Source organism: Triturus cristatus, chromosome 3_1 (assembly GCF_964204655.1).
Source record: "Triturus cristatus chromosome 3_1, aTriCri1.1, whole genome shotgun sequence".
In the NCBI taxonomy this organism is placed as follows: Eukaryota; Metazoa; Chordata; class Amphibia; order Caudata; family Salamandridae; genus Triturus; species Triturus cristatus.
The window spans coordinates 207218678-207233839 of NC_140583.1; the positions used below are offsets into that span (position 1 = coordinate 207218678).

The following is a 15162-nucleotide window of genomic DNA, read 5'->3' on the forward strand; positions in this document are numbered from 1 at the left end:
AGCCCTGGTCACACTCGGTGCACTGTACTAGGGTCTGACAAGTAAACCAAACCAGCCAATCATGGAATCACTAATCCATACATCCATTTACCATAGGGAACACTTGCACTGTGGCATTGGACAGCAGTGGCACAGTGCCCAAAGCATCTATAACCAGCAAAAACACATGAGGCAACAACAAAAAATGGAAGGGAGACCCACACCAAGGTGCCAGGTCTAACAATTACCTAACCGTGCAAGCTATAGTTTATTAACACAAGTGGAACTAAACGTATAGCTGTAACTGCTGAATTTCTATGGTTTTGTATGGCTAAACGTAAAAATAGCTGCAATGTCCCTGTAACATTTGTTTTTTTTCAGTGAATTTCTATGGCTTTTTTTTTTTTAACATGAATTGATATATGTAATGCATCACCTATCACCCGACGGGTGTCCTGGCGCTTAAAAAGGAGAGTCCCCACCAGAAGTTAATAGGGGCAGCCGAGGTGTGAAACAGGAAGGGAGGAAGAGAGAGATATCGGAAGGAAAAATTACTCCAGCCTAGGGAATAAAAATGTTTTCAACTTTTTCCTGAAATCCATAAGACTTTGGACCTGACGTAGATCCAAAGGGAGAGTGTTCCATAGCCGAGAAGCAACGGCAGAGAAGGATCTGCCACCTGTTCTGGACCGCCTGAACCTGACTACATTCATCAGAAATGCAGAAGCAGAGCGAACGTTTCTAGTTGGAGAATACCAGCTGAATTTTCTTTGCAGGTTCTTAGGGCCCATTCCATGAGCTGCCCTAAAGACAGTGCATAGAGCTTTGAATTGCATTCGCTGGTGGATCGGCAGCCAATGCAAATCTCGCAAGGCTAATGTGGTTGAGGTCCCTCGCTGCCTATTTAAAGCGAGTTTCGCTGCAATGGCCTGTATTCTGTACAGCTTCCCGATAACGGTGTTGGGTGCACCCAGATATAGAGAGTTGCAGTAATCCAGTCTGCTGAGAATTGCGCATCTCACAACCTGCTTTCTAGCAGAGTTAGGCAAAAAAGGGAGGATCTTTCTCAGCACTCGGATTAGCGAGAAGCAAGTGCCAACCGTTTTGTTAACCTGAGAATTCAATTGGAGGTCCTGATCCACCATTACCCCCAGATTGCGTACTGTGCTAGAAGGGGTGATAGGTGCGCCAGTAGGGGACAGCTGAAAGATGGGTAAAACAGGCTGATCAAATCTTCTGGAAGAACACAGGGCCACTTCCGTTTTAGAGCTGTTAAATTGTAACCAGTTCTTCTTAAGCCACTTCGTGGTGCTAGTCATACACTCGTGAAATCTTTCCAAGGAAATGGAATCATTCCCTTCCAAGGAAAACACGAGCTGGGTATCATCCGCGTAATTCACCACCTCCACTCCAAAAGGTCTAAAAAGCGGAATGAGAGGCTGCAAATAGATGTTAAAGAGCACAGGACTAATCCCTGAGGGACCCCCTATCGTAAGGAAGACTTGTTAGCGGAGAACGGCTGAAGGCACACTGTCTGTGTCCTGTCTGTTAGATACGAACAAAGCCAGTCAAGGGCGCAACCGGTCACACCCTGGTCTTTAAGTCTCTCCAACAGTATACCGTGGTTTACAGTGTCAAAAGCCGCTGACCTGTCCAACAGGACCAATATCACTGACTGGCCACTGTCCGCCCGCATCCTCATATCATCAAGCATGGTAACAAGTGCTGTTTCAGTGCCGTGCTTGGGCCGAAAGCCAAATTGCATCTCGTCAAGGAGCGAATACTCCTCAATATACTGGGATAGAGGCTTACTGACGATGCGTTCCAGAATTTTAACAGGATATGGCAAAGAAATTGGCCGATAGTTGGCCACACACCCGGGGTCAAGCGTGTTTTTTTTTAATTTTATTTTTTTAGAAGAGGGGTCACAATTGCTTCCTTCCAGTTTTTAGGGACCTCCCCCGTACTCAAAGATAGACCACAGATCTGTCGTAAATAGGGAAAGAGCTCGGCCCCATATTCCTACCAGATTCTGTGGAGAAGGGAGTCCCGGGACGACCCAGAGAAGACACCCCTGGCTAAGGTATCAAATGTTTCCTCGTCCAGAATGCGAAAGCAATCCAGAGTATGCTGGCAGTGTTCCAAAATTGTAGTGTTGCTGGGCTTAGAGTCTGGTGATGGCAGAGAACACTGCTCAGCATTGGACAACTGAGGATCAGGTTCTTCCACCGCTGTTGGTGGATCAAAATCCCTAACTATCTTGTTGATTTTATCCTCCAGATAGGAAGCTAACTCATCGCATAAAGCTTGAGTAACAGGAATTTTGTTATTAGCACAGTCAGGTTTAGACAGACTCTTTACTAAGCTGAATGTAGCTTTGGTGCTATTAGCTGCTAGAAGAATGGTATTAGCAAAATACTCGGCTTTAGTTTTCGCTATAGTGTTTTTGTACAGATTAAGTTGATTCTTAAAAGCATTTTTATCTGAATCACTATATCCTTTTCTCCAGGCTTTTTCGGCCACTTTATAACCCATCTTGAGTGCTCGCAATTCCTCGTTAAACCAGGGGCCTGAGGGTTTCTCTCTCCTTTTTAGCTTCTTTGCAGAAATATGCTTATCAAGCCTGTCTCGGATCTGCACACAGTGGAATTGGTAATTCCAGTCCACCGACCTACTGGGGTCCAGGCTGTCTAAGTCATTCCAATGCAAGGAATTTTTAAGCTTACTCAATGTGGCCCATTCTCTGCCCAGCCGATATTGTTTCTGATGATAGATTTTACAACACACATTAGGCAGAGTAAGCCTAAAATTTACCAGACTATGATCAGTCCAGCACAGTGGTAGAACATCTGTAATTGTAGCCATGTTGGAATTAGCAAACAGTAGATCTAATATATGTCCACCCTGGTGTGTAGGTTGCAACACCAGCTGGAGCATATCGAAGCTTGCGCAAGCTTCTGACAATTCACTAAACGCAGTGTCCAGCGGGCCATCAGCCCACAAGTTGAAATCACCCAGGATGATCAGTTTAGAGTGTGTCAAGGCCAGGTTGCACATCACATCAATCAGGGCGGAGCACTTAGAGTTAGGTCCTCCTGGGGGTCTGTAGCAAAGCATACTGGTTAATAGATGACCGTGAGCTTCCATTCAGGAAAACCCCAGGAGTTCGAACCCTTCGGCCTCATCTAATTCAAGAGGGGTGAAGTTCCCTTTATCTTTGAAGATTACTCCCAACCCTCCTCCTCTCCCTGATATATGGGGTTTGTGAAAAACATTATACCCAGGGGGGCAAACAAGTCCTAGGTCAACTAAAGAATCAGTGCGGGTCCAGGTTTCTGAGATAAAAAGTATGTCCAGGTCGTGACATTCCCGCAGGATGTGTATTTCCTGAAAGTGTTTAACTAGAGACCTGGCATTCACAAGACCGCACATTACCTCAATCAGCGAGCCATCAGTCCATAAGGCCTGGTCCCCCTCTCTCCCAGCCTTAACCCCTACCTCGGACTTCTGCCCACCAAGCCTCATAAGTTGGTCCTTGGAATAGCAAACCCTAGCAGGGCGTGGGGGCTGGGAGAGCGATCCGGCAGCATGACTGGCACTGTGCACGATCAGTGCGTGAATGGGCGCAGACGGGCTTGCCTCCGGCGCGCCATCGGCACGCGCGCTGCGCGCTTGCATGGGTGTCCCTTTTGAAGAGGGAAGGATCGTTATTGCCCTAGAATGCTAGAGAGCCAACCAAAATGGCGCTCACCCGGTGTCTCAACAGGAAGTGAGGGAAGAAGACACACCGGCTAGAGCGTCTACAGGGATCGAGCACACTTAAGACAATGGCAGGTAAATTTTAAAAACGGCATAAAAAATGATTCCCAGCAGCAGTCCCCCTAAAGTAGTGCAAATAGCAAAAATAAGATCGGGAAGTAAAAATTTAGTTTTTTAAAAAGCAAGGAACAGAGTTTCACACACACAACCGGGCTCTCAATTTGATCTGAGGCGCGCTTGCATGGGTCTCCCTTTTAATGAGGGAAGGATCGTAATTGCGCTAGAATGCCAACCCAAATGGCGCTCACCCGGTGTCTCAACAGGAAGTGAGGGAAAGAAGAAACCGGCTAGAGCGTCTACAGGAAGTGAGGGAGGAAGACACACCGGCTAGAGCGTCTACAGGGATCGAGCACACAAGACAATGGCAGGTACATTTTAAAAGCAGCATAAAAAACGATTCCCAGCAGCAGCCCCCCCCCACCCCTCCCAAAAGTAGTGCAAATAGCAAAAATAGGATCAGTAAGTAAAAATTTTGTTTTTTTAAAAGGCCATGAACAGAGTTTCACGCACACAACCAGCAAGTAAAAAATGTGTTTTTTAAAAAGCAAGGAACAGAGTTTCTCACACACACAACCGGGCTCTCAATAAATACCGTACGTTAATCCAGTACCCCAACCCCGCTGCGGGGTGAGTGGGTGAGGTTCTTTTTTCACCCCTCTAGTTTCGGATCAGCAGATCCACAAATCCGCCTCCCCATGTGTCCTATGGGGTCAGAACTTTCCTTTCAGGTTGCTGCCAGCCAATCGTGGTCTTGCTTTTTGCCCAGATCCACGGATCCCCCGCGGGTAGATCCACAACAGATCCATGTAATTAATTTTTTTTTTTCCCCTTTAATAACTCTAAAACTACTGAACAGATTTATCCCAAATTACCAAAAGTGCTCTTTCGAGACCAAGATCTAGCTTTCTACCAAATTTGGTGTAATTCCATTCAGCAGTTTGGGCTGTAGCCGTGGCTAAAAGCGGCAAAATCCTTAGACATTACATGAGGGTGGGAAGCATTTGGGACTCCCGCCCCCTCCTTTTTGTCTACCCCTGATTGTCGAATCCCCCAAAAGCTTCCTAGACAGTAGCTGAACTAACTTGCGTACTAGTTCTGAAAATAATGCAAAGATTCTCAAACTGCGCCAAAGTTATCAGCAAAACAAAAATGCTTCGTCTATAGGAAAAGTTGACCCTAACTAAGTGCCTACAGGATATGTAGATTTTGTTTTTCCTTCTTACATTTATCATTGCAGTTTCTTAATTTCTTACATATTGCCTACATCTTGGTACAACATGCAGAATGTTTCTCCCCCACCCCTTTCCTACCTACTGGGAAACCAAATCTTCCATGGTCTAAATGAAAATAGTTTTTATTTTGTGACAGTATGTGGTTCAGACTTATGTTATGAGAAAAACGCCCCCATGCTTGGGGTCAGCGGAACAAAAAACATTTGAGATTTTGCCAGGTTTACAAGATGAGAATGAAGGTGCAGCAGAATCTTTGAATGAATTTGATATTTGCTTAACAAAACTGTATGATTATTTTTTGCCCTAAGTTTCTACTAATCTCCAACTTTATCTTTTTGGGAGTAGGTAGCTAGCACTCCCCAAGTAGGCTTGTGCATATAACTTTGGAGATGATAGAGAAGAGCGAATAAGAGATCAATTTATGCTACAGTGCAGCAGTAATAAAAAAAGGGAGGAACTGTGCTTAAAGTATAATCCCAAGCTTAATTAAGTTCTTGTTATTGGCAAGCATGTAGAACATTCTACTGCATGAAATAAAAATAATAGACATACCTTTTTGTCTATTCAGGCCATTGCTACTAAGCAGAAGAAGCCTATTATAGCTCCAAACATAAGTTTCTGCTGCCGATGCGGCACCCAACATCACTTCGACAATTGCAAAGATTGTCCTCCATTAAAAGTCATATGTAAATACTTGCTGAATGTTGTAAAAAATAAAACTGTTTCTGTAAAAGAAAATGTATTTATTTATTTATTTATTTGAAAGGTTTTATATAGTGCTGGCTAGACCCGGAGGTATCGGAGCGCTTTACATGGGACAGAACATTGTATAACTGTATATATAACATTGTATAACAGCAGAATAACTGATTAAGCCCCAGGTACATTATACATTGCTCCTAGATAAACAGATTTTTATTTTTAAAGTGCTTCAACATACTTGAATCACAATGCGATATTTTACTGCAGTGCAGGGCAGGGATTAATCAGACTACCCCAGGATATTGCAGCATAGATTTTCAAATTTTGCGACGCAAAAGTGGAAATTTTGCGGCATTATTGCAGCACTTTGTTGTACTTGTAATCATTCCTTTTCAGCCTAAAATCAATGGAAAGTGTTTTAGTATATTTTATGTTTTATAATATTTGAACGCCTACTTCCTGATGAAAGCAAAGGAAGAAGCCATCATTTGAGGTGTCATCTTACAAAGATGTTGTTCTTCAAATAATTACATCAATTTTGTTTAGACAACTTTGTGATTGTTACTTTTTAATGTATCCAGCATAGTAATCAGCAGTGGTAACACATTGACTTGCATTCCGTGCAAACCCATTGAAGGCAAATTAGGAAGCCCTGATTTGTGTTTTTTGTGTGATGTTTGTGTTTTCCCTACACAAGATATAGACACCTCCTGGGAGGTCTTCATTGAAAGTCAGCAAATCTACAGTACTGAGCAAGGCATGGCCCCCTAACTAGGACTCCTACCTTATTGCAATCAAATGTACACTCTGAGTAATATTTTTTGCTGAATGTGAGCATTCATTTTTGGGGCGAGCGGGTACGTTCCTATAGAGCTGAATTGACAGTTTGTAGAGGTTTAATGCACTGTCTGATTTCTTGTTTTACAGGCATTTTTTACACTAGGACGAGACATAATGACGAAGCTCAATAGAAAAATGGTTAGTAGTTTCAATATATAAATATTATTTTATGATATTAATGTTCTACTTAGAGCGAATGTGGAATAGCGTTTGCTGATTTAGAGTTGGGTGCTACAGTCATTATGCAATGAGCTCTAACATATATAGCCTTCGCAAGATTGACTTTCATGTGAGACTTTCTTGCTTGGCAAATACTTATGATTAGACCCATTTACGTTATTCACCAGCCAAATGCAGTTGAATTGGTGTGTATCATTCAGAATGAGAGGACTGGGTTTTTTTGTGGCATCAATGTGAACGAATGAATGAATAAAGGAAGGAAAGAAGGTGTATGGTAAGAATACCCAAGAATAATTGGTTCTGACTCTGTGAACTGATGTAAAATCAGCCTATTTGGGAAACTAAAGTCATTGTGCGGTAACGGTCTGTTTTAATAAAGTGACACAAATTGCATACTTGGATAGTTGGCACCTGTATATCCTAGCAAATGTTCCTCCATTGGGCATGGTGCTTTGCGGTGGAGTATGCAAAAGAAACAATTGATGGACGGAATGCTGGACAATGCAAACATTCACCCCCAGTCACAAAGATCTGGGTTTAATCCATCATTCTTTTGCTCACCACACCACCCTGTTTGGAGCCAGCCATATGCAAATCAGTCTTGACCCTGTTCCTTGCAGGAGCAGTCCAGCCCGAACTGCCAAGCCAGGTCCTCCCTGGACCGGAAACCAGCATCCTGGGACCGGTTTCAGGGCATCACCCTTCATCAGCCAGGCTAGCTTGAATCCAGTGGTGTAGTGAGCACGGGACCCACGTCTGGGCATACCCTTCCTACTTAGGGCGACATATGCTAAAGAAACAATTGATGGGACGGAATGCTGGACAATGCAAACATTCACCCCCAGTCACAAAGATCTGGGTTTAATCCATCATTCTTTTGCTCACCACACCAGAAGGATGTATAGCTGTGGTGTCGTCAACTCCTACGTCTGACTCCTCTTTGAAAACGTTAGGTTAGCCTGCCTCGCTTTGGTCCTCATTCACATATCTTTTTCTTGTGACAGTGTCATTTCATCTAAACAATGATTTGTTATAACATCAGGCGACACAAATCTGCCACAAACTATTTAGTATCTACATTTCAAGGTATAACAGCAGACTTGTAAGATGAAAATACGTCAACTCGGACTACACGTTTATGTTGCTAGTTAAGACAGGTTGCATCTCTTTATTGGGAAATCCCCACTAGATTTTGCAATGCAAGCTCAAAGTCCGTGATCAATATCCTATATAAACGCCTTGAATGAACCATTGAGTCGGAGAGGTCTACACACAAGGTTATCACGAGTGATCCTGTCAGACTGCAGGAGCATCCACTCTTATGACTAGAGTCAAATCCAGTGATGATGAGCTGAGCCCAGCTGATCATGTGCTTTCCTTCTAAAGGAACACTCTTTCCCGGCTGAAGTCTAATGAGCACAGCTGATCTACGATGAACATGTATGCAGTAACTCTAAAGGCAAGATAGCTATTCCATGCTCTCCTATTTTAGCCTATAAAAGTACCTTTAGGGTGGTAGGCTGCTAGGAACATTCTAAAAACATGTTAGATCTGTTCATTTTAATCTCGCTACTCGCAACATTCACAATTATTGTTCTAATTCAATTGGGTGTGGTTATTATTCATGCACTAAGCAACAAAATGAAACTGTTGAATTAAACATTTACCTAGTGCTTAGGTTTGAATCACCACTGCGTCCCTAATTCCTCTGAGACTGTTGGAACCCAGAAAGCATAAGCACCACACCTGCAGGAATGTTCAGTGGGTTGTTTAAGGCTGCAATGACCTGCACTTCCCCGCTCCGTGCACTAAATTTGCACCAGTGGGTTGGGAATTTAAACCCTGTGGGCTTGGGCTATAGACCCCAGGATACACGACAATGGGGCTCCATGATCATGGATACTCCTGCTTCCCTGTATAAATGCCCAGTCTAGCACCCTTAGGTGTTCCCTGCCAGTTTCATGACTTCTTTTGGGGTATAGGTGCTTGCTCGAATTGCATCTATCATCCACAGAGGCCACTCTGTGGGTCCTTTTCTATCTTTCTCATGGAAGGATCTCTAGAACATTTACAAGATGTGCTCTTTATGGGATAGACATCCATACTCTGAATAAGTGATTTCACTGTTTATCTCAAAGGATTGAAATACCTTACCATGGTCCTTGTCCTATCTAGGCCTTACATCTTTCAAGTAATGTACTAGGGCATTGTTAAGTTAACATTAAATTACCACTTGGCCCAGCCCTTCCCTGGCCTCTATCGCTTTCTGCCAGACCCAAATATAAGGCAAAACCCAAGGTGATCAAGTGTTATAACAATGGCCAAAAGTATGTTAATGTAGTGTCCTCTCAAGCTTGCTTGCTCAATGCAAAGTTTTTTCCTGTTCGTTGAAACAGTGTGCTTAACCTTCTACCGAGTTGATAGAAGCCCTGACTCTGAGCAATGAATCATCTTTATATAAAAAAAGTGTATCATCCAATGCTTGTGTTTGCTCTTTCATCATAGCTCGGGTCTCCGTTGCATATTTTCAAAATGGCTTGAGCTGGTATGTTTTTCCAGGCAGGTTGACCCAGCAGCGTATGCCCCAGAAAAAAAATAGCCTGTCTAATAAGCATTGCATATTGCAATATAATTGGTATTGCATGCTACAGTCTTCTCATGCTACAATCTTCTCTTATGATCTGGTGCAAAAGACAAACTCCCTATTGCCTGACTTGCAGGACTTACTACCCGGAATCTAAGTAAGGAAACAGAGTGGTCTGTCGGCGAAAGTGCTGACCTGGGTTTTAAACTCTGATTTGACACTTGAACAAAGTAGTATGCGATTCTGGACAAATCTCACCTTTAGAATATTACCAAGGCGCCAGACTGGATCCAGAAACTTTTCAGCAGTACCATTGCTTGCCAGTAAGTGGCACTGTGCTGTTTCGCAACAACACTGTTCTGCTCCTGAAATGATATGCGGAGCTCCTGCATGCTGACATTGGTTACTTTGTTTCTGCGTCACTAAACGCAGATCTGGAGTTGCCTCTCATCTCTTTGAGACTCACCTCAATATAAAAGTTTGTTTTACAGTGTCCAAGTGATTTGTCTGCGGTGTCAGATTATCGGTTTCAACCTATTTTAACAAGCATTTGTAATGCAATAAGTCTCGCATTTGCAAGAGTTCGAGCTATTGGCATTGTAAATGACCATGCCTTTTATTTGTGTTTTGAATACCTGCAAGCGGTGCGTAAACACGCACTTTGTACTTATAATCCTTGCTTACGAGAGTCCACGCTGGCAGTAAGAGGCACTGTTCTAATTCTGAATCAGATTAACCCAGGAATTTCTCATTTTGCCCCAGAATGTCTCAAAATTTCCAGGTGAAAGTTAAAGATCTGCTGTGGTTCTGTAGATCTCAATATTACAATGGGGATGGTTACTATGCTCATTGAAATGAAATGGCCGTGTCTAAGTAATGAAGCTCTAAGTGGTGATTTTGTTTTCCCATTTCGTGCATGGGTTTGGTTGTTGTGGCTCAACACCGCCACTTCCTTTATTGTTAGGTCTGGGAGCCAGGCCAACTGTCTGCGAGGAAGAGATGGGGACTGTGAGGTGTGTGACGAGGGATTCTTCAAATGCCTTCATTACTATTGTGCTTTCCCATAACTGATTAAAGCAGCACCTGAAAGCACGGAACAAAACACATGTGCCCTTTCTGTCTGACTAATTATTATAAATCCAGGCTTCTTCCCCCATATGTGTCCTGCTGTCCCACCTACCACTCCTCTACTCGAAAAGAGAACATTGAGCCATTGGTAATTGTGAGGAAATGTGTTGTATGATATGGTGTGGTTGTGCGACCACACCTTGTAATACACTTGCATATCCCTTTAGGTCCAGTAGGTTTCGTTTGTCAAACCTTCAGCTCAACCCTGGGTTGCTGTGACCCTGAGCAGCAAGGCTTACACAAAGGAACAAGTATAAAGCATTTAAACAGCACAAAACAACTGAAGAAATCAACAAGACACAAAAGAAATCTGGAACAAATTTATAAAATAGACTGTATTTTAATGTATTTTTAGTCACCGCAGCGAAAAAGATCCACCGGAGGGTTCTGGCGATATAGAGTTTACAAGGTATAGTAAATCAAAGCTTTGCACTCAACAGCGAACAAGAATCTGCAAATTCAACAAATTTGACACTTAGAAACATATTCACCAAAACTTTGGACTGGTTGTTTTGCGGTCATTAGTTACTGGAGACAACCAACGCCAGTGGAGAGCCAGTCAGGGGCACCAGCAAGGTCCTCCAAATCAGCTACCTCTACAAATGAAGCAGTCTTCAGGCAGTTCCAGGCACTTTATCCCCTTTGCAATGGATTCCTATGGAAGTGGTCCTGATGCAAGGGGTGAAGGATGCTGTGGATGCGATGCAGTCAACGGGGTCTTCCTGAGGCCACTCCTCGGTCCACAAAGGGGGTGAAGCGGTCCTGGTCAACGTCCCTCAAAGTCCTCTCAGTGCTGTCTCCACTGAGCTACTTGTCACCTGGTATCGTAGTCACAGCCAAATCCTTCCCTGGGTGATAACTTGTCTTCTGGGTGAACAAACTACACCCTAACTCTCCTGGTCTGTGTACTAGGGTGCATCATTGAGCGCCGGGTCCAGGTCTCTTGTTCTGCACAGTGGTAGTTGGCGGCGGTCTGAAGATTCTGGGCTACCAATTTGCCCCAGCAGGCTTTCCAGCTGTTATGGCCCTCTGCTGTGAACATGAGGTCAGCCAATAGACCCTTAGAGTCTCTTAGCTTTAGCTGGGCTCCGGGCACAACTTCTCCACGGGCAGGACACAGTAGGCACAGTCCCTCTTCTTTGCAAGCCACCAGGTTCAGACGGTGCAGTCCACACAGGTGCAGTCTCTTTGTCTGTTCCTGTGTGCAGTGGTCCTTCTTACAGTCCAGTTGAGATCTATGTTTTGGGCGCCAGGGGTATCCTATTTATGCTTAGAAAGTGCCCTCAGGATAGACCTAGTTAGTAGCCAGTGGGCTACCAGGTTACCTCTCTTCTGATGACCACTTCATGTAATCTGGCTATACCAAGATACACAATTCTACCCTATCCTAACATGGCAGAACCCCTCTGTTGGCATCCAGAGCTCCCTAACCCAACCCAAAGGTGTGGCTACCAAGGGGGCTACATGACCCCTGGAAAACCAGTTTGACAACTCTTCCGCTTCCCTATCCCTAGTGCCAGCCTGTCTGCCTAAACAATAAAGCAGCCCTTCTCCCGAGTGTTGGACAGTTACCCCTCAAAGGTGTCTTCTCCTTTGAAGCTTACGTTTTGGGCTAACCCCTGTGTGGCTTCCTGGGAGAGAGGGGTAACATCTTTATCCTGTGCAGGCTTCTATTGTTACCTTTCCTCTTAGTCATTGTCACGTCTCCCCAGGAGTGCAGAAACTGTCTGCTGGATAAACCCAAGTAAACAGGCACTGGAAGCTTTGGGCAGCTAATGTGGCAACTGCTAAACTTCCAGTGACATTAAATTTGATTTAACAATTAAATATGATTTAATACATGGAGTCTTTTGATACCTTACAGTTCCAACTGTTGTAGCCCAATTCAGAAGTTAGAAGGGCTGAGATGTCAACCTATAACTCTGTACTTGCTAATGGGATTACTGGCCTTTCCACAGTAAAAACAGCACCACCCAGCCTTAGGGATTGTTAGGCATACCTGAGGGGCGATTTACATATATAAAAGGGAAGGTTTAAGCTTCACCATTAGCTTAAATAGCAAAGTCGAGTTAGCAGTTTAAAACTGCCCGTCCATGTCCCACTCAAGGTAGCTTAACAAGTGCTGCAGTCCCTGGGGGGACACTCTTAATTTACAGACCCTGCTACCATATATTAGGAACTTGCAAGTAAGTTAGACTGTACCAATTGGGGCGAAGCCAATTAAACGTGCACCGTTTTGTGGCACTGGCATGGAGTTAGCAGGGCTCAGGCATTTCTGAGTCATTAACCAGTACCTAGTAGTCCAAATGGGAACACAAGTGGGGGTGAACCTGCAAAAAGCCTGATTCCTTACAGTAACCTCCCTACTCCCCATCTCCTTACACAAAAAAGATGTTTTGTTATTGCTTGTGACCCTCCAAGAAGCTTTACAAAGAAACTGATATGTACACTACTTCATGTAATAGATGGTCCAGCTGCAGTAAAAATGGTATCTGTGAATGTAATTTGTAAATTATTCTGTCAAATTTCTGAGGTTACCAAAATCTATATCCCCGATAACGACCGTTTTTCAGAATTTGGGAAAACACTAGAAAATACCTCCTGTAATCCAGACAAAATAACACTGAAAACAGTACAGCCTAGGTATGTCGCCTTCCAAAACGACAGGCCGGTAAGGTCTTTCACAAGCAAATATCTGTGACAGATCTCTACCAAATTTGCCTTTGGTGCCTGGGGTCGAGCTATGATTGAGGCCAGCAGTGACTGCACGATAATAAACCCGGAGATAGCGAGGCGAAACTCTACATCGGCAAGATCTGGAAAGCTCTCCAATGAGATCAGTCCAATTTGAGAGACTGGCCCTGTTCGAGATTCAGAAGTTGCCAGTCACTCCATTGTCCGGTCTTCCCCTCGATCTAAATCTTCAGTATGGAAAAACAAAAGAAATTGAAGTGTGGCTTGGGCCCTTTCTACCACTCTCATTCATCTGAGTAGGCACAGGGACAACACCATAGATCGTGAACTCGCTCCGAAGTTGTTTGACTTTGGAGCCAATCCTGCTTGTTCGTGCAGAATCCGAATTTCCGGGGACATCTGTCACTCCTACACAGATGGATCGGTTCTGCAAGGCTGTAATCTCTGACTCTTTGAATCCTTGCTGACTTCCTCTTATGCACCTGTTGGCCCCGTGGATCAAAGAGATACTCCACCTGGGTTACCGCTGGCAGGTTGCCCTCGTTGCCAGCTGGACCCTACGAGCCCATAACCGGGCCTCCTCCAGCTCCACTCTTGCCTCCACCTCTTGCATCATGGTCCACTCCGGTTCCTGGTGCATCAATGCGGACTCCATTGATTCTGGATGATGAGGCCCTTATTGTCCTCTTTGATATCGAGTCGGCACCGATTGAACCTCGGTCTAAGTAGGCCTGAGCTGGCACTGAGGCTCCATTTTCTTCACTTTATGTGCCTCAACAACAGCACACCCGTATACCCTGTACCGCACCGATTCAGATAACAATTACAATGCAGCTGATTAGATAGGCCAACCTTATCACTATGGGAATTGGTATGACAACCTACAGGAGGCTAGTGGCCTTGACACCTCCCCTGAGTAATATCTCTGATCACACCCTGGCCCTGCCACCGAGGAGACTGTTTCCTACGCCATGGTTATGCATTGAGTAGTCCAGGTCCTTGCCGCCAGCTATCCACTTTGGAGGGCAAGACCAGTGTACTTATGAAAGTTATGAAAGACCTCTACCAAGTCCCTTCTGCTATTTAATGGGGCCCTTACAGATACCTTATTGGCATCATGGGCTAAACGTGCCTCTCGCCTCTGGTCAAGCGACAATTTGCACTACACCTCTACCTTGCCCTGGATGACCCTGCATTTTTTTCTCGGCACCCCTCACATGAAAGTTTGGCGGTGCAGATGTCTGCAAGCAAAAATAATACCAACACATTCTTGACTACTCCTCCCGATAGGGAATCAAAACTGGCATTCGAATTTTCTCATCCACCAGCTTGGCCCTCAGGTAAGGGAATGCCAGATGCCTGCTGGGGTGCTATTCTCGTGCCCTTTGAGGCTCAATTCCTTCCTGGTGGCAATGTCTACCTCCAAGGGGTCCTCGTCCAGACCTTACAAAACATTCAGGTCTAACAGAACGGTTGCAGGATGACCAAATTCACAATTCGTTGTGACTTGGACACCACCGATTCCGTTGTGCGGACCATTGGCACCATTGTAGCCATTCACCACCACCACGATTTGCTCCAGTCCATCAGTTTTTGAGGCGGTGTCCCTCAGGGACATGCTGTTGGATGGAACCTGCCTGTTAGGGTACAAGGCAGAATCCACTTTCGAGTGGTTCAAGGAGAGCAGGGCCATGGCACGCCCCCTAGGGTTATCCGCCCCACCTGACCAGCTGCATTGACCCTACCGTTCCATTCATGGCTTAAGCAGATGTACCCCACTCCGTCAGCCAGTCCAAGCCCAGCATTTTCACGGTCGTGGTGCCCACTGTTGCCCCTCCTGCAGCTCCATCTGCCAAGCTACTTTAGCGTGCCCATCATGGAGTACAACCACCCAGTAGGAGGCAGGATCCGGCGATTCTTGTTGTGTTGGCAAGACATAACATCAGATCAGTGGGTCCTACAATTGTTCGTAAAGGATATGCCTGTTGCTTTGCTCTGTACTGC

At 44.7% G+C, this 15162-nt stretch overlaps 1 protein-coding gene across 1 annotated transcript in view; it reads left to right on the forward strand.

Moving 5' to 3' along the window:
* RAB8B (RAB8B, member RAS oncogene family) overlaps positions 1–15162 on the forward strand; it is a 184472-nt gene that overhangs the window by 149137 nt on the left and 20173 nt on the right. The window contains exon 7 of the mRNA XM_085643672.1: positions 6660–6710. Within this exon, the coding sequence (XP_085499798.1) occupies positions 6660–6710 (51 nt within the window). The remainder of the gene's footprint in view (positions 1–6659; positions 6711–15162) is intronic.